The 20,353-nt window shown below is 36.6% G+C and overlaps 1 protein-coding gene across 6 annotated transcripts in view; it reads left to right on the top strand.

The window, feature by feature from the left end:
- The window catches only part of TDRD12 (tudor domain containing 12), a 38,522-nt gene that overhangs the window by 12,838 nt on the left and 5,331 nt on the right, over positions 1–20,353 (top strand). For 5 of the 6 annotated variants that reach the window (XM_050904172.1, XM_050904173.1, XM_050904171.1 and 2 more), the window contains 13 exons: positions 155–340; positions 1,035–1,188; positions 3,291–3,418; positions 5,376–5,567; positions 6,668–6,796; positions 8,621–8,738; positions 9,603–9,736; positions 9,832–10,052; positions 10,806–10,905; positions 12,915–13,102; positions 13,419–13,629; positions 14,171–14,263; positions 16,407–16,576. In XM_050904172.1, the coding sequence (XP_050760129.1) occupies positions 155–340; positions 1,035–1,188; positions 3,291–3,418; positions 5,376–5,567; positions 6,668–6,796; positions 8,621–8,738; positions 9,603–9,736; positions 9,832–10,052; positions 10,806–10,905; positions 12,915–13,102; positions 13,419–13,629; positions 14,171–14,263; positions 16,407–16,576 (2,024 nt within the window). Of the gene's footprint in view, positions 1–154; positions 341–1,034; positions 1,189–3,290; positions 3,419–5,375; positions 5,568–6,667; positions 6,797–8,620; positions 8,739–9,602; positions 9,737–9,831; positions 10,053–10,805; positions 10,906–12,914; positions 13,103–13,418; positions 13,630–14,170; positions 14,264–16,406; positions 16,577–18,457; positions 18,527–19,101; positions 19,129–20,353 lie in introns of those variants that run through there. The other variant, XR_007767175.1, reaches the window with a different exon arrangement.

Below are 20,353 nucleotides of genomic sequence, written 5' to 3'. Positions count from 1 at the left end.
TAGCCTAGAAGAATTTCTTTATATTGCATGTTAAGGACATTTATTATGTTGTGGGTAAAAAGCTTTTAAATCACTCAGTGTTGTGTTTTGTCTTGTTTTGTTAGTGTCTAACTACACAGTTTTCATGTGGAACTCTTTATTTCTCTTTCTGTAGGAACTTATTCGGAAAAAATTTTTAGGCCCTAACTTCACAGAATCTTACTGTTGGCCACCAGTAGCTCGAGGATGTGATGTGGTTGCCATCTCATATCAGGGAAATGATCCTTTCTTATATATTCCACCAGTTCTTACTTTTTTGCAGTCAGGAAGTTGCTACAAAGCCTTGCCAAACAGGAATGGAGTATGTATATATTAGAGTAGTAACAGATTTTCTGTTCTAAAGTGCAGATGTAGAATAATGATCCAAAAGATAGTGGATGTTTAGAATGTATACATTTAATGTGATCTTAGTGTATCTTCATGATGCTTGCCAGTTTATATAAGCCCTCTGCTTAGAGGCTTACAGAGACGGACTGCATGAATGTGGGAGTCTAAAACTTATTTATCAAGTAATATCTAACAAATGGTTAATGTCATATCAATTTGATACTTAATGAAGCTTTGTTTTTAAGGGGATAGTATGTAGTCATTAAACTAAAAATTGTATTAGCTGTTTTAAATACTGTAATTCATTTTCTAACTTGTATTAGAACACAGAAACATAGAATTATTGAGGTTGTTAGGGGACCTCTGGAAATTGCCTACTACAACCCCAAGTAAGACAAGATGCTCCTGCTTCTGTTAAATTTTTGGACCTTTTACTATATGTTGCTGCATGCATCCTTTTTGTCTCCAGGTAACCTGGTGTATGGTTCCTTGGGTTTGTAACATCTCCATTTAGGAGGCGATACAGTACTAAAAGCTTCAGTTTTGAAGTACTTAAAGACCTGTGTTGCAGATTTTGGTTTTGCCCTAAATGCTGAAGTAGTGCAATTCTTAAGATTCTGAACTCTTGTCTAATACTGTGGTGTAAAATTTTGTACATATGTGTGTAGCCGATAGCACTTATTTTATGTCCTGGGTGGAAGAAGGCACAACTTGTTTTTGAGCTACTGAAAACATATGAGAGATGCTCCAGACAGCTTCATCCAATGTTGATAATACTTGGGCAGAACAAAGAAGAAGCTAGAAGCGTGAAAATCCGAGGATGTAAGAATACTTTCTATCTTCTTAATTATGCTTGAAAATGATGTGGGCTGCCTTAATTGCAGGAAATTGTGAAAGCAGCAATTTATACTTCTTAAGTTTTTTGTTCCATAAAGTGATAATTCTCTTTCTTTAATGCTATAACTTTGTAGTAATACATGAAGCTTCAGTAGAGCTATTTAACAGTAAATTATATCAAAGCTGTTCCAATATCTACATGTTCAGCATCTTTTTTGTAAGTTCCATAACAATTATTTTTGAGCCAAATTAGTGGTAGGGATTTGCTGAAGATCATGCTGAATTAGGATTAATCATGGACTTTCTTGATTTAGAACCAGATTTTATAATAGCTTTTTTTGGTACATGAGCATCCATTGCTGGACAGAGGTACTGGGTCTGTCAGGGATGGAGTTAACTCTCTTCATAGTCTGGATGGTGGTGTGTTTTGGATTTGTAACTGGAACAGTGTAGATAACACACCAGTGTTTTGGCTCTTGCTCAGCAACACTTGCATGGCATCAAGAATTCTACTTTTCCCAGTCTGCCACTCAGTGAGTAGGCCAGAGGTGGGCAAGAAGCTGGGAGGGGACACAGCCTGGACAGCTGACCCAAACTGACGAAAGTGATATACAGTACTGTATGCTCAGCAATGAAAACTTGAGGGGTGGGGATGATCTGATGGGTGGCTGGGCATCTGTCTGCTTGTGGGCTGTTGTCAGTGGTTGCCTTTGCATCGCTTCCCTTCCTCCCTCCTTCACTTACTACACTGTTTTTCTCCACCCATGAGTTTTCTCACTTTGGCAGTTGCTGGTCTCTCCCCTGTCGCACTGGGGGAGAGGGAAGTGAGTGAGCATCTGAGTGCCTTTTAACTGCTGGCTGCAGTCAGCCCTCCAGAGTAATGCATATGTGTATGTTCTTGAAAATATTTTTAACAAATACATAAGTATTTCAAGTACATGGATTGTATTTTTTAAAATTGACAAATATTTGGGGGACATGTCTGATGCTGCTTTACTGCTTACATACACTTAACACAATTCTTCTCTACTCTTAATATAAAAGGAATATTGGAAAAGTGAAGGATTAAAAAGGAGGTAGTAGTTCTCTGCAGAGAAAGTTGCATAAATGTCCAACTTAAATGTTAGTTTGAAGGTTTGCTTTTTTAAATGGTGGTTTCCAACTTGCTTATTGCAATAAATTCTAAGTAATTTGTGCATATAACTTCAGTAGTATGCAGGGGATACTCCATAGAGAAGAGGAGGTGTAGAAGTAGTAAAAAAGTTGTTGGGAGACTTGCCCTACTTGAGTGTATTTACTTAAAACACTTAGTTTTACCATTCTTGTTTGGTAAGGCTTTTGTTAAGCCTTAATTGATGACTGCATATTTAAAAGTGGCTCTTTTGGCCAAGGAAACAAGAAATATGGATAAAACTGTGAAGGCTTGTGTAAAACTTTCAGTTTCAGCAGTTTGCATTCTTATATCCATCATTCAAGTTTAAGAGCCTGGTGGATGATTTCAGATCTTTTATTAGAACTGTTGGTAGATTTGCACAGATGAAGATTGATGTAGTTTTTTATATATATACACATATGCACACACATATATATGTGTGTAGATATCTAAGCTACAATGCGTGCTTTATTCCATCTTTGAAATGGAACTTTTCTAAAGGCTGCTCTTGCACATATTTAAATATTTACCTTCTGTCTGTCTGGTTCTGAAGTTCTTATCTCCTACTTCTATTACCTTATTGGAAAATGAAATGGCATCCTGCTTTGTAAACTTCTTGATGTTCAGACCTTTCACTCTCAAAAACTCAGAGTTTTACTCACTCAGGTCTTGAAGACATGCAGGGGTAGAAAAATAGAAGCAAACTAAAAATTGCTGTTGACCAGAAGTCAGAAAATGGAGTTCAGCGTCCTCTATTTAAAAAAAACAAAAAACAAAAACAAAAACCCACCCAAAAAAACCCACCCAACTTCAAGATGATGTATCTGAAATGCAAATATGGCCTTTTTATTAAAACTACCGTGTCTTATGGTGTCTTATTAATATTCTTTCAAGTTGTAAGTTAATGTTAACAGTCTTTTCTTCCTACTTGTAGGTGAAGTAATTGTGACTACACCATATAGCCTCCTGAGACTGTTTGAACATCACAGTTTATTATTTTGTAGACTTTGCCATCTTGTTCTTGATGAGATTGACGTACTGTTCTCTGACACTACTGAACAGGTAAATGGCTTGTACGTTCAGTTGGTAAAGTGCTGTTCTAGTTGTGCATGTCTCTTGAAAACAGTGGCACATACTGAAAAAAACAACCTTCCTGAACCCCTGTAGTAGAGTTGAAAAGGAAGTGGAATTTAAAAACTTGCATCTGTATGCTTTTTGCAGAATGAAACACTGGAAAAGTGGATCTGTGATCTATTAAATCTGACTTTCCTTGCTTCCCCCCCCCACCCCCCCAAATCGGAGAGCTCTGTCTTGTCCTGTTCTACACTACTGCTCCATTATGCTGTCTTCCTTTGCTGTGGATGGTTTCCCAAGGACTTGCATTTTTTTTCAACTTGATAGCAGTAGTTTCAGTGTAGAGATCTTTAATCTACTTTAAAGACTTGCGTCATCTGTCTGTAAGGGACTTCCTTTTCCCTCTTACCAGTGCTATTTGAACGGCTTCAGTTCAAGAACCGTCTTTATTGGTAAGCTTCTCAGTCTCTGTAGAATGAAAAGCAGAAGTAAATGATCAAATACTCTTGGAAGCAATCATAAAAACTTTCCTTAGGCCTTAATGTCAGTGCAGGCAAAAGGAGAAGCTGATACCAACTCAGAGAATCTTGGAAGAGGAACAGCATTAAGTTTCATGTTGAGAACGATGTATATATTGTGTCAGTTTGAAAATGATGTCTTATAACTCAAGTTTGAGAAAGTTCCTTTTTTTTTTTTTTTTTTAATTGCTGGTTTGAGGCTTCATGGGACAGATGCTTTCTGTTAGTATTACAGCATATTACATCATCAGTATGCAAAAAACGACTTACCTTTTTTCACTGTCATAGTTTTTTTTTTAAATCATTAACTTATTAATATTGCCTGTTTAAAAGTTGGTGATAAGACTAAAGGACCATGTTTCTAACTGTGAAAAGCTAGAGAAACATCTTAATGGAGATAGATTGCCCAATTTGCTCTGTGTGAAGCTGTTAAATGTGCCTTTGTAGCAGGAAATCTCAAGTCATAAATTAGATGAAATGTCATTCTTATCCAGTGGGGCATTCCTTCTTTCTGTTGTGTTCCTGTACTTCTTGAGACAGAGTGCAGGTATACCGTATGAAGATTGTGGGAAAGGTAGTTTGTAAAATACTGTGCATGTATCTGCCATTTTTGTAGGATCTTCTCAGCTTCTCAAAAGCGTCAGTCTTGAATAGAAAAAAAGAAGAGATGCTCTTTCAGATGGAAGTGATCATTTGATAATGTTTGGATTATTGTAGCTTTTCTAAAGCATTGTGTTACAGAAATGTTATATTGTTAAAAACATTGCTGCTATGGCTAAGTTTAGTGCCAGGTTGAGAGAGATCTCTGAGTTGTGCCAGAGCCCTAGAATACTTCTTAGTATGGCAGTGCTTTGCCACAAATCCTAGTGTTGTTCCACAACTGGACTGCTTGTCACTTATGTAAGGTGATGTCATCAGGAATATATTTATTCTTGGTGACTTATTTTTTTAGAAATTATTTTATGGCACCTCCTTCCTTTTTTTTTTTTTTTTTTTTTGGCAAATTACTGTATTGGCAGGTTGGGTTTATCTTCTACCTACCTCCTAGTTTTTGCTGACTGTCTCTGACCTCTTGGATCTACTTTTGCCTAGGCTTAGTAGTTTTCAGATTTGAACAGATCCTTTTCCTGAGACTTCCATCTTCTCTGGGCAGAATCCTGCGTTATGATCCTGTGTGTGTGCGCATGTGCTGTTCCTTCATGCTGTCCTATCTCTTTCTTATTGCTTCAGAAGTCGTTCAAATAATAGGATAAAAGTGCACAAACCAAACACTTCATTTTGGGATGTGAAATTCGTGTTTTGCTGTGGTGGTGGTTTTGTGACTGGAAAAAACAGTGTGTTGAAACAGTGTGCTTTTCACTGCTGTTACATACTTATTGGAATAGGATTAGAGGATATAAAAAACTTTTTTTTTTTGCCCTGTATAGGTTTTTACTGTATTAGATTGTTACAAGAAAACCATTATTACTGAAGAGTGGGAGTATTCACCGCATCAGATCATTGCTGTTGGAACTCATTGGAATAAACATATAGCACACTTGATAAAGGAGTTCATGAATGATCCTTACATTGTGATAACAGCTATGGAAGAAGCTTCCATCTATGGAAATGTGCAACAGGTAGAAATTTGGGGATGATGTCGCAATTTGTTTACTAAGATATTTTGCTGGTTGTAGTGGTCAAGGTCAGTATACGTGGCTGCTGATGGTTTATTTTAAGTGGGTCATGCTACAGTCCTAACTCAGACTGTCCAGGTGCACCTCCCATGTGTGAACTGAGGTGACTCTTAGAAAACCTGTGCAAGTTAATCACTGAACGAGCTGAAGGTCTTTTAGCTTGCTTTGTAGGACTGCGGTGAAGATACTCCCTTGAGTATTTCATTGTTAGTGCAAATGAATCTGAATTTTATGTGAAGTATTTGCAAGTGGTATAGTTTGTGACCAGAATTTTATCAGAATGTTTTTCCGGTTGTTAATTGTGAGCGGCAGAACTACAAGGTCAGTTATGCCAAGACAGAGCTAGTAAAACACTTGTTTTAGTGCTGTGTGCCGCACAATACAGAACTTAATTTAACTGAAAATTTCCAGAAAGTTATTACATGTTCTTAAGTGTCTTTTCATTTAATTTCCAGTGAATGTGGTGTAGCCCTTAAGAATAATACAAAATGTTCTAAGTATGATCTGAATTCTTCTGTGTCTCAAAATGTAATAATTTGGGGATTGAGAATGCTGGGAAATCTCTAAGACTAGACATTCTGAGCAAGACACAAAACTGAAAAAACACTTTTTGTGAGAAGTCTAATTAATGGTTTGGCAGGACTGAAAATGTCAGTGTTTTGGTGCTTTAGTTATTAAGAGTATTTCAGGTGGTACAGTATGCTTTTGGAGTGTGAAGCTTTTTTAGTGGTACTTGAAAATGCCAAACTTAAAGATTGATAAATCACCTAAAATCAAACGAATGGAAAATCTTAATGTGGGATTTTGATAATGTGATGGATTTTAATTATGCTTCTGGAAGCTGTTCTAAATGCATACCTTCTGTGGGAGTTCTATCTTCTGTAAGTTTAACAGAAGACCTACCACTTACTTGAGCTACCATTTACTGGATTCTCTTTGATGTCATCTAACAATGCTTAGTGCTTATTAAAAGGAAGAATTATATAGTAAAATATGTATAGATTACATGAATTATCAGCCTTCTGTTTTGTATCTACTTCTAGGTTGTGCAACCTTGCATGAACAGTGAGAGAACTGCTGTGTTACTCAAAATACTGGATTTTACCTGCAGTAATCTTCAGAAGGTGCTGGTATTCACTAATTCAGTAAATGAAGCAGAAATGGTTCATAAGGTAAGAAAGTATTTAAATTTACATGGATAAGTGCTTTTTTTTTTTTTTCCCCAATTGTTAAGGTATAACAAACTAAAATATCTAGGATTCTGAGAATAAAGGAGAAGTTTGAATTTGGAAGTTAATTATTTCTGCTAAAAATAACCCCAACCCCACCCTTCTGTCAACTAGAAGAAAGCCTAACTGACAGGAACTTCGGCATAGAATGCATTCATTATTAAATTCTTAACTACATTCTGTCTGTCAGGTTCGAACTTTGAGTTGAATCAAACAGGCTTTTTTCCAGTAAAAGTTCTGTCAGGTTTTTTAATATTTACTGTTTCCAGGAAGTGGTATGGGGGGAGAAAACATAAGCCACTGTGTTAACAAATTCTATTCTGTTGCTTTCTACTCTGGAGTAGTTGAAATTGTAGAAGGCTGTTTCTCTGATTTGAAATAAACATTTTTCTGTCATCCTGTGAAAGTCTACTAGAATTTAGTTAAGCTTCAAGTCATAGGGCATGCGGGAAGATGACATGCTTAATATATGTATTTTCTTAAAAACTGGCATAAAACTGCTTCAAAGTTATCTGCAATAGAACGTGCTCCAGTTTCCCACCTTTTTTGTGGGATTGTATACTCAGTATTTCAGAGGTGGAGACTAAAGAGTTTTCCTGCGATAGTTCAGGTGTTACAGCAATGAATATATATAACAACATAGCAATAGAAAAACCTCTTCTGTACTTTCATTGTCTCTTTGGTCCTCCAGCAGTGCGAAGTAAGAGGAGTGCAATCTGATTTGACTGGGAAGCAGTTCTGTTAAGCCTGGATAGGGTGATGTGGATGATACTGCTAAAGGAGGCAAGCTATGAGGATATTAGAATTAAAACCTTTAGCGATGGCTTCAAGGATGGGATAGCAAAAGCATATGTGGCTGGATTGTTCAGATGTCATAGGAAGAGATATGTCAGTCCTGAAACATGGGAATGTATTCCCTTCCAGAAGCTGGAATAGATCCTGTGATATTTAAAGGATTCTTCTTATGTAAATGTTAGTGTATCTGGAATGTTTAGTCTTTGACGATTGTTAATGGAAGCAATTTTGGTTTTGTCTTGTGACTTTCTAACACGTTTTTCTTGAATATTTGAGGGTTAATTTCTTCAAGCATATCAAAACCAACCCCACCACCACTTAAAAGAAGAATGTTTGTTGATGCTAAAGAAGTATTGAAGCTGTTTATAGTAAACCTTGTGTACACAAACTTCAAATACCTTAAATGGTCTACAAAAATATTTTAAGTGTTGACTTAGTTCATTAGAGATGCCAGTTTACCAAATAACCAAGGCTTTTGTAGTGATTAATTTGTTAACCTTGAACTTGACAAATACGTAAAGCCTTTTGAGAATACTACATTCATGCAAGTTAAGCGTGGGTAGATCAATGAAGGGTTTTTAGTGCTTTTTCTGAGAGACTGAAATGTGAGCCCGCATGTTGTTAGATGATAGAATCCACTTAGAATAGAGAGGACACGTTAATGGTGGGAAAAGCATCAAATGAAATTTGTACTTTATTAAACATCTGTTTAATGTATTAATCCATAGGAACCTGAGCTTTGTAAGTTTCTTTTTTATACAGGAAGTTAATAAGGTTAATTTCCATAATCTCCATTTTCTTTTTTTTTTTTCTTCCATATAAGCAAACTAAATTTCATTAACTCTTTCCCTTGGCTCTCTTTACAGTAGCTAAGGTATGCTAGATGCTAATAAGATATACTATTTATTAAAGTTTATTAGAGCAGTTATTGCTGTATTGGAAGAACATATAACTTTTTACTTTATCATCCAGGCACTGAAGAGCAACTCAATATTTTCCTTGAAAATACATAAAGAGAGTGAGTTTAATTTCAAATATATCTTAGAGCAGTGGACAAAAAAGTATAGTTCTGGCACTCATGTTGTGTTAGGTGAGTATTTTCTTTTCATCTAGTTGGGATTATGTCTTCATGGTGACTCATGTTCTACACTAAATACTTACACTAGGTTATCTTATCACTTCCATGGGGTCAGTTCCATATGAATTCTTTCTAGTTATCCCTTATTAGTACTACAGCTAGTCTTTCCTCCTGCCCCCCCGCCCCATTGTTGTTGTTCTGGGTCCCAGGGTTAACTGCTGCAAGGGAAAACCTTACTTATTAGAGGGAACATAAAGGAGGGTTCTTTGCATTAGTTAAAAGAACTATTAGTACTTTCAGACAATTTCCGTGATTTCAGAATTGTCTCCTACTACAGAGGATATTTTCAGTTTGAAATAATTTAGAAACTCTGAAGACTTACTGTAATCATTTCCCATATGTTCTGGTAGAATTTTATTTTTCAAGTTCTTTGCAGTACCAAAGACTCTTATCCAGTGTCAAACTTAATTTTTTCCGTTTTGTATGTCAAAAGCAAGAAGATTGACTTAATTACATCTGCTTTGTAGGTTCATACAAAGGTGTTAGCATTCGTGCATTATTTCAAGTGTTTTCTGTCTTACTCTTGTGAAGTACTTGGCTGTGGGCAATTCTATTTATTCTGTGGTACTGATACGAGATACAGAATTATGCTAGATTATTAGAGACTAACGTGAAATGCTGTTTCTGCCATATGCTTATGAAGTGTATTGACTGAAGAAATATAATGCCTTATGTAAGTGTATTGGGAAAAGACCTTTTTCTTAATTCTTAAGTCAATGGATGGGGAGAAGGAAATGGCTACTGCTAATGTAATGTAATACTTCACATGCTTGAAGTGTTGCAGTTATTTTACGTGTGTATAAAACATGTGCTTAGTTTTAACAGATGACTGCATGCAGTCTTTGGGAATTACAGATGCAACTTGCGTGATACATTTCAGCTTTCCTTCTCCAAGAATATTTGGTCAGCGTCTACACAGCATGTCTGACAACTTCTGTAATACGATAAAGGTTTGAGCAAATCTTTAATGGGTTATTATTACATTTGATTATTAAGTGGTGGATACATAAAAGCTTTTAAAAAAAATACTTTTTTTTTTTTGTAGAATTCTTCTGTAGATCAGGAATATACAAAGGCAAGGTCAGTCATTCTGCTAACAGAAAACAGTGCATGTCATGCACTTGGGATCCTGCGCTATTTGCAGCACGCAGAAGCTGAAATTCCGCCAGAACTGCATGATCTTACTGCCAAGATGCTAGAAAATGAAGAAGATAAGAAATTTTCAAGGCCACTGTGTGCCTATCTTAAAACATTCGGGATTTGCAAGTAAGGAAATACCAAGTTTTCTTGACACCCATACTGACACAGGAAGGCATTGTATGACCTGAATGATGACTGCTTCTACTTCCTTGATGAATTTTCCTCTTTGATACTTTTATTCAAAGCAGGTTTTGATCTCTTTTTCTTTTCCTGTTCACTGTTACTTCTGTTACAGTCTTAAGTACTTCTGTGAAAACAAAAATATTAACGTTGTTACGGAGACCAATCATACATAGTCTGACATAGTAGCGTAATTCGTTATAACTCCTGCCTAGATGTACTTGAGGGAACTTTAAGCCTGTGTTTTAATTAGTATTCTAACCATAATTGCACAAGGTTTGTGCTTTACTCTCTCCCCTGTCATCTCCTGTCCCTCCAGAGTGGGTAAGTAGCCGATGACTTCTGAGATGTGTGTAACTGGATTGTAAGTAGTGCTTGAAGGAGGAAGCTAAAGTGTTCTCAGGTATGACTTTTAGTGTAGATAATTCTTGTTGCAAGTAACAAAAAATTCAATGTTAGTGTTTGTTCTACTCTGAAACAGGTTTTCTGGTGTTTTTTGTTTTGTTGTACAGACTTTTCCACCAAGAGCTGTTTGGCCGTTTCTGTCTAACCCCCAGAGTCATTGGTGCTATTTGAGACAGAAACTGAATATTGAGGGCTGATGAAATTTTAGTGTTTAAAGCTGTTGTAAGTCATATCAAAATAGTTTACAACTGAAAACAAAGGGCTTTTTTCTAAAACCGTTTTCTTAATACGTAGGAATAGAACAGTGTGTCCAGATCGTCATCAAATTAATTTACAAATAGACGTGCCCCAGAATATACCAGATAAAATTATACAAACGCCTGGATGTGTGACAGTAAGTTGTTATTATTTACCTTGGTTTTGGGTACCAAGAAGAGAGGTCTTAAATAGCTATTTAGCATATTACTTATTTTTCGTATTACATTAATATTACTGTAGTATGTATACTATATCTCTTGAATATTTGTGGTTTTTTAGCTTTTTTCCTCTCTCCCTTGCATGAATAAGCGTGTCAGATTTTCCCTTAATCCTTAGCTTGAATTGAAATTGTTTTGAGGTGAGTTTGCCTCAGATTGTCTTCTGCATTGAAGATTCCTGTTCTATGGGAAGAGGGCTTATGTTCTATTTATTCCTTCCCTCTATAAATTGAGACCATACACCAAAATTAACAAAGGTTGAAGTTCCTATAAACTTCAATTATATTTATTGTAGAGGAAACACAAATTAATCTTTAGGAGTGAAGAGAAGTTGAAGTGGAAGATGATGCATGTTTTGTTGGAAGCGAGGATTTTTTCTTAGCCGACATGTTCACACGAACTTGCTGAAAAATGGGCATATTCTGGCCTTGTCATTTGAAACTAGTATTTTCATTTGCAGTATCCACAGAAAATGGGATACAGCTCCTCCCTGATCTTCTAGATGGAACTGTTATTTCCTACTAAGATGTCAATGCTTTTTGAAAAATCGTTTTGATACAGAGTGCTGTTCTAATTGGACTTTTTTAATAGTTTCACAGTCATGAAACCTTCACGGTTCTTGGGTTGACTTTGCTATGGTGGTTCTTCACATGCCAGTAACAGTTTGTATCTCCACCTCCCTTCACCTGGCTTTTCAGTCTCTTCTGTACTGGAGTGTCTTCCTGTACAGCAGACTTGTACAGTCTCTCTCGTCTCCTTGTTGGATGATGACTGCTGAGGGCAAGTGTGTAGACGTGGTGCTTCCTTCCAACATTAGCGCTTGAGTGTAAGAAGTGCTGGATGCCTTCTGTTTGGATGAGCTGCTTCTGCCTTCTTCCTGTCCTGTCTTTTGCAGAATTCAGGTGCCTTCAGGTCATGCAGTTAACGGGTGTTAGCCACTCCCAAAAGTCATAGATTGTGAGACTAGAAAATAAGGAGAACTGGGTGGATTCTTTGGTGTCACTCCATTTCTGCCTAATAAATAAGCTTTTGTTGGTAGGTATGAGTTCAAACCCTTTGACAACCTATATGTATCCAGTTTTAGCGCCGAATGGATTTGCAGGAATTAGTGGACAGATTTCATGACACTTATTAGAAACTTGCACTTACCTGTGGTGCACTCAAGACAGCAGTTGTGGCCTCTTCCATTTTCTCATCTGCTTCTGCTGACTGCAGAGCCTGGGTGTCTGTCTTACAAATCAGTTATCACTTTGATAAGTATTCACTTTCTTTTTTGTTTGGAACCCAGTATAATGTTTCCTTCCTTTAAGAACCTCAAGTTGCATTGTGCTTTTTTAGGATTTTTATTAAGTGGAAATTACCTTTCTGGTGCTCTTACTATCCTGTCTGGCCTCATACAAGTGGCTGTATCTCAGTACTTCTGCCTGGCATGACCCTTTGGACAGAATGCACTCAGCATTTTATGCATTAGTGTTAATAGTAGTATACTCATCGTTTTAAAGTAATTTTAGTGCAAAAAGAGTGAAGGCCTCACGCTTCGCCTGTTGGTTCTTCTAAAACTCACTGTAAGGTTGGAGAAAACTTAGAATTAAGCTTGAATGGTGTGGAATGGCTTAGTGGTTAGTAGCTTGGCAGGTAATAGTATAGTCCACTGGTGTTCATTTAAGTGGAATATCACCAACTGAGACATAACAGTTCTTGCTCTATAAACTTCTGTCCACTGTTGACTGGACTATGGGCAGTTAGTATTATTCATAATTTTATGAATAATAATAACTCATAATCTTCTGAAATGTGTGTATGCAGCAGCATCTCTGTCACCTCTTTTGGACTGGAAGGAGGTAGGTGATCTTGAATATGAAAACTTACATTTCATCAGTTTAAGAAATCATCCAGTCCTTTTTTCTAATGTATTTTATGCTTTCAGATACTGCCTCTCCACATTGTAAATGCAACAAACTACTTTGGTCGAATAGTAGATAAACAAAAGGACCAATATACAATTCTTGCTGAAGAAATTAATGAATATTTTAAGAAACCTAGTAATACAATTTCTGTTAAAAACGTGGAGAAGCTAGCGTTTTATGGATTATGTGAGAAAACACTTTTTCACAGGTAAAAATGTTGGGTTTTTAAATTATTTATGTGCACTTTTTTATACGAAGTAATTTAAAACTCACTGTTTAGTTAAAAAGTCAACCACCCCCAAAACCAGCAAAAAATGACTGCTATTCAAATCATTCTTTAATAAGCTATCACGTACTCTTTAATTTACTGAATGGAAAACAGAATGACTACCCACGCGCGCGCACACAGTTAGATATTTTGCTATGAAAATATAATTGTTTTTTTAAACAAGAGTAGATGAAAAAACTTTTTACAACTGATTATATGAATAATAATTCTGTGTTTTTTCCCCTACCTTATGAAGGGTTCAGGTGGTAGAGATTTCCCCAAAAGAGGATGAAAATTTGTTCTTTAACGTCAAAATTAAATATATAGATGAAGGCAGAACAAGTCAAGTTCCGAGCCATCAGCTGCTTCACTTACCTGCAAAGTTTCAGTGTCTGCCGCCACAGGCTGTGGAATTTGTAGTTTGTAGAGTGAAACCCATTGATAATGAAATTGAATGGAACCCAAAGGTAATATTTACCAGGTTTTGCGTGGTATTTCCTTTTATGTTCTTTAATTTCTCTCTGTTTGTTATTTTCCACAAGAAAACAGTTATGAACTGCAAACTTAGTTATCAAATTTCATTGCTTATTAGTATTACCAATAAATATCTGCTATTGGGCCAGATTCTAAGAAGTCAGTTATCTTGTTTGTTTTCCTACAAAATAATAAAGTAAATTTATGGGATTTTCTTCTCTATGATTTAAACAGCTTCTTCCAGAACAAGTTATTGCTGCTTTTGAATCTGTAGGGAGTAACAGGGGAAGGGTAGCCTCTGTAAATTGACCTGTGTTTGAGTATTCTTCCATTAAGGAAGCTCCTTCCTTAAAGGCTAATGCTGTTTTAACCTACAGTAAGGTTGGAGTATTTCACTAGTTTACTCAAAACTGTTTTTATTTGTTGAATGCCCTTTTCATTGTTAAGCTCAGAAGATTGTGTCATTATAATTAAAATAACTGTAAAGTTATGTTGGTATACATGTCAAGTGTAGTGAAAATTTGTTTTTCCTAGGTAACTCATTATATTCATCACAAAATTAAAGGAAAACTACATGAAGCAAAAATAGTACATACCTTGGGAAATACAGCTTGGGTTGACCCAATGGTAGGTATAGAATTGTAGCATTACAAAATATTTGTACCTAAAAAATGCTTTATAACAAGAGCACCCATTCCTCTCTTTCCTTCTGTCCATTCCTATTTTATTCTATGTGGTATTCACATAATACTGTTGGTTAATTTACTGTGATGGTGTCTGAGCACTGGAACAGGTTGCTCAGAGGTGGTAGAGTCTCCATCCTTGGAGATACTCAGAAGCAATCAGGACACAGTCCTGGGCAGCTGACTCTAGGTGACCCTGCTTGAGCAAGGGGGTTGGACGAGATGACCTCCAGGGGTCCTGTCCAACCTCAGCCATTCTGTGATAAATATGTATGCTTGTATAGATGTGGAATGTGTGACTGATTAAAACTTGAACTTTAAATCTGAAGAGCTGAATATGCACCAGTAACAGAGTACCAAATTACTTATAAATGTCATCCAGACTATTCCACAAAGTTAATAACAGAAGTACTTTCAAGTACTAGTTCTTAGGGTTTTGTCTTGTAAAATCAATTCTGTAGTTCATCACACACTCCTCTGAAAGAATGAAACTTTGATCCTCTGAGATTGTTTGCTGGTATCTAAGACCTCTTATACTAGACTTAATTTATTCAGTTTATATTTCCAAGTCTTTGCTGTCTTCTACGGTTCTTGCACTAGTTTAGAGTTAGTTTTAGTCTAAATCTTTCTGCAAATCAAATAACACTTTTAAGCTTTTTTTCATTAGTTTTCTTGATCAGAATAGGAAGAATGAGTGCTCTTGTTCTTGGATTTTTTTACAATTTTACTTACGTTGACATCTAGAAGAATTCCTGGTCTTGCAGAGTGTTAATGCATGGTGTTGTGAGTTTTTCTTCATAAACTGAATTTCTTTCTGTCAGCATTCAAAAGAGGACCTGTAACCATCAATTGGATATAAAGGCTGTGATTCTGACCTTTCAGATGCTAAGATTTTTTTTTTTTTTCCCCCCATCATCTTCTCATTGAAGTAGTCTCAGACATGTGATGAAATTGCTTTAATGATTGATTCTCTCAGAGCTGACTTTTTAGGTCTTCCTGAAACTAAAATGTTACAGTGAGTGCCATGTTTGTATTGTTCTTTTGTCAGTTCCCTGGCCCCTAAGAAAGGCAGTACTGGCCTGGACCAAGTATTCCTGTTGGTAGTGCTGACTGGAAGGTAATAGCTAGGGAAAAGTTAGAGAGTATGTGATCCATGCAATGATGTTTCCTCTGAGTATTCTCCTATTCTCCCAAAACTTGGCAGGTAGGAAATTGCCATAGGGCTGTGTTTTACTTGGAAGGAGTTTTATTGAAAGGCAGGAGTCTATTCTGAGTTACATCAAAGGACAAAAAATCAGGTGCCTTTTAAGCCTTTAATAATGGCATGAACAAGCTAGTTGCATTTTTATGATGTCTATTAAGAAATCATTTTATGAGCAAGGAGTTCTGTGAAGAATTGTTATCAAAGGTGGCTCACAAGTTGAGGGGTTGGGTTTTGTGTTTTTTTTAATGGTCTGGACAAGTTCATCAGAAGGGCCTCCCTATATCTCAGGATTGTGATGTGCCTTTTGTGGCTGCTTGGTCCTGCCAAAGAGTACAGTAAGTTATTCCTGTGCTTTGGAATGTATCATGCTATGTTTTCCATCTGACCATTCAGTCAGCTGAGAAATAAAGTGGAAAGAGAAAATTATCTGGGAGTAATTCTCTTTAGTAGCTTTCTTTCCCATATGATGTATCTCAACCTTTCTCTGATTTTTATGCTTTTGTTTTTGTTTAGGGTTTTTCTTACTATGCCCCCTCAGCAGTTTTATTGCTGTTTGGGTCTAGAAGTTGTTATTCTGTGTGGTGTATATTTTGGCTGTAATTTGTGTAATCAGGGCTAGGATTGCTCACTTCACTGCCATCTTGGTTCTGTTGGATGGGACTAGCTGCTAGTTACTTAAGCCCTTATCACAATGAACAAGATGGTGATACTTTGAAAACAATTAAACTTGGATAGGTTCCTGTTTGAAAATCAGAGAAAACAAATTGCTTACAGGTACAAATAAATGGGGGTATGTTTAAAGTTTTACTTAAAGAACAGCTTAGAGTTGGACAGAGACCATTTATGAACTATGGTTTCCATTTAGTATGTTTTGTAATTCAAGGTCCGGGTTACTAGACTTTCAGATTTGAAGATGTCGGTCAATGAATACAACGTTCGATCTGAGATTTTGTCTACGGGTCTGGGAACTGACAATCCAGAACATATAACACAACTTCAGAAGCTGTGTGGACACATGAAGGTATTAGATCATGCAAAGAACTTGGAGCCATTGTAAGTGTTTACAAATTTTTTTCAGTATATACTTTAGTAAGAAAAAATTGTATTATTTAATTTTAACTGGATATTTTCATTATTAATATTACTGAATGGGACTTTCATTTAAACACAGAGACAATAATGTTTTGTGATATGTCTGCTTTCCTTTAACTGTTCTTTAGCCACATAACTACCATGGAAAGAAAAATACAAATTCTAGAAAATGTTAAACTATTATTTCATGTAGATAGTCAACTTTATTGGAAAAAAAAAAAGTCTGAATTCAAATTCTGTTATCTTTAATTATGATCAGTGGCTTTTTTGAATGCTTACCAGTCAGTACAGTAGAGTATATTGTTGGTGTTTATACAACTGCAGAGTTCAAGCTGGAAAATGTAAACAGTTTACTTTAAAAGGATTAAGGCCATACGTTTAGTGAGTGTGGCTACATGATGGTTTTTGCAGTAACAGCACTGTACATTGGTTTTTTTTCCTTGCCTTGTAAACTTTTAGGACTGAGTAAATACTGTATGTGGTGGAAGGGCACATCTCACTGTGGTCTGTCCTGGATCCTAGGACCCTTGATTTAAAATGCTTGAGCAAGACATCTGTAGCTTTTTTGTTCTGGCGTATCTGTGGCACCTTGTTCAGGAGTTTCTTTAGCCACTTATTCTTCAGTTTGGAGAGCCATCATTTGAAAATATAATTTAAATGCTTTTGTCTGACCAACCAAGTTTCTTTAATATTTACAAGGAAGAGAGAAATTTCAGATATTTTCTTTCAGAGAGTAAATACTGCTTCATGAACAAAAAAAGGTCCCTGGAATACCAGCATGGGCACTGTATGTGTTGTCTCAGGGTTGGGCAAGTTAATTAAGGCTGTTGTTGACTGGCTAAGTCACAGAAACAAGATGAGGAAGCCTAACACCCCCCCCCCCAGTCCATTTCCATCTTAGATTGAGGTTTCTGCATTTCTATGTACCAGAATTTAATCTTGACCAAAGGATTTGGTTTTTCCCATATTTTGTTCAACCTTAAAAATCAGTATTTGAGAACAGTGTTTTCACCGTTGATGCTTGGAAGGCTTTTTTTCAGGTTTTATTCCTTACAGAGGACTCTCAGGCTCTGAGGTTTCTGCTACCTCAAGTACAACCTTTTTTAATTTATTTCTTCTTTCATGCTGTTACTGAACAGGAAGGTTGGTAGCCTCCTAATGGTTACCAGAGCATGTAATGCCAGAGGCCAGACAACTTTATTGTGGTGCTGTGTACAACAGTTCCATCTCAAATATCTGTAATGCAGCTGCTTGGATTACTTTTTGCAGATTCACTAAGCCTGATAATACTGTTGAAACATTCAGAACTGACTGCAGTCTTTTTTTTAGTAAGGTACTAGTTAAATAAAGGGGACTCAAAGAGCTCCTGTAAGGTGAAGTTGACTGAGTAATTTCATTTGTGTTTTTTGCAGGAGTATCTTCTCCCTGTTGCAGAATATGCATAGTTACATGTTGGTTATGCAGATTTCAGATGGCTAATTGCAGATTTAAATTTTATAAACTAAATTTATACTTCTTAGTATGTGGCAGATCACTTTGCCTCCCCTTAATCTGTGCTAGTTTGACAAGCATTCTGTATTACTCTCTGTTTTGTCTAGGATTTGTGTGTGCAATGTGGTAGTCTCTTGCCTATTGTCTTTCATGGCTATGAGTATGGCTCCTTACTTAACAGATACCCATAATACTTGTATCATCCTGTTTTTCTCTGGTCATGATAATTGCATGAAAGAATGCTTCTGCCCAGTAAAAGATCTTATAACACAAAGATAAAGGATATTTTCCATGCTATTTTGAAAACAGTCATTTTTCTCTGAACTACTTGGTGAATTGCCTACATTGCAGAACTCCTGCCTGACATCAGCAGTCCAAACCACCTCCTATTAGTGCATCAAGCAGCACTCAGTATAGTGGGTAAGTTTTCTGTTCTTCTGCCTCAGCCATTCACTTCAATTATATGTCCTTGCTACAGAGTGCTGGTGGTCTTGTGATTGTTCATCAATGTCCCTCTTTAGTTCAAAAGCCAACAAGATTCTTCAATTAATTAAATGCTCATGGTTTGTCACTTGCAGTGCAAGGATCTTATCTCTGTGACCAGAATGAAAGTGTTGTTCCACAGATATTAACAGTCTTGTAAACTAGCAGACCTTAGCATATATAGGCTGCACAGCCTTTCAGGCAAGCTTGGCATAGCCATAATATTGTATGTTGTAAACAGCACTTGTCAGCAAGATCGAGTTCAGTCTTAATTGCCTTAACAAACATTTTTGTCCTGGAAAGAAAATGGTTCACATCTTAATGTCCAAGATGACATGGTCTGTGGATATAAGCAGTATCCTTGCTTTGGGATAACACATCAGTTACAAAATAAAGCCACTCTGTCTCCGGGCCTTCTCTCCAGACTTTTTTGATGATCATGGAGGAGGTTGTGGCCCATCTCTAATGCATAGGCAGCTTTCTAATTTACTGCCTTGTTGACTGTTCAATAGATGCACAATCAAAGCACTAGATCCTTCAATCTCTTTACATGATCTTTGGATATCATCCCGTGAAGACTTGGCAAATACTCCAGTCACTCCTGATTAATGGTGTTCGAGAAACACAGGCTGTCCTTCATTGCAAGTGCTTCCACAGTTGGAGAGGTACTAGGCCTAGGTTGAAAAGTGGGATTTTTTTGCAGGGGTATGTTCTTGTTGCAGAATATGCAGTTACGTGTTGGTTGTGTCGATTTCGGGTGCTTCATTGCAAACTTCGTGTACAAAGCTTTTGTCCAACTTCATACTCTGTTTGCTCAGTTTTCAGTCCCCTACCTTTCAAGTCCTCCTTCAGCTTGTGAGGCACCTTCTTGCTTGGTGGCTGGTTTTAGGGTTTCTGTGTGACATGTGAATACTTAAACATTTCTGTAGAACTTCAGTTGCTTTAAGGTAAGATTAGATTCTTTCAGACTTTGGCTTTCCAAAGCTATTCAGTAAATCATAGGAGACTTGACTTTTTCAAAAGTGTTTGATTCCTTCAAGTATATAACTCAGAAATAGTTTCTAAAAAATACTCTTAAGTTGAATTTGCTGTGCTGTATTTTACCTAGCCTCAAAGAATTGCTTAGTTGGAATTATTCGGAAAAGCTGATAAGCATTTTTTTAAAGGTGGAAGTGGTTAAGGTATCTCTCATTTAAGATTAAAATTACTTTAATCTTACTAATTTACCTGCAAAGTAATTAAGGTAAGCTGTGTCAGTTCTGAATAAAGATGGCTGCACAGGTATTCAATATTAAATCGTCAATATGGATTAATTTAAAAGTTAGTATTTATTTATGCAGACTGAAACACTAGGTGATGGCTTACTAGACTGGTTTCAGTCCTCTTATGCCACTAGGTGTTTGGAGGTAATGAAAGGAAGTATTTTTCACTTGGACAGATGACTCACTGTTTCAAAAATTATGCAGCACTGTGTTCTTCTCAGTAATGTTTTGATGGAGACTTCTGAGGCTGTTGAAGAACAGAGGGTTGTGGTGCCTATCTCTGAGCTCTCAAGTAGATTGATTCTGTTGCAATGTTTCCTGAATACTGAGTCCAGCTAGTGAAGTCCCCAGCTGTACAGCTGGAAAGCCAGAGGTCTCTTACTAATAAGTGAAGAACTCTTGAGTATTCTGAAATTTTTACTTTTCCAAGTCAGAAAGAAATATGACCAAAAAGCCCCCAATCCTACTGGAATTCTTCGTGAAAGGGAATAATTTTCCTATC

The sequence above is a fragment of the Gymnogyps californianus genome, chromosome 12 (genome assembly GCF_018139145.2).
Source record: "Gymnogyps californianus isolate 813 chromosome 12, ASM1813914v2, whole genome shotgun sequence".
Taxonomy (NCBI): Eukaryota; Metazoa; Chordata; class Aves; order Accipitriformes; family Cathartidae; genus Gymnogyps; species Gymnogyps californianus.
The sequence above is the reverse complement of the archived record's forward strand: the minus strand, read 5'-3'. Positions and strand labels throughout refer to the sequence as shown.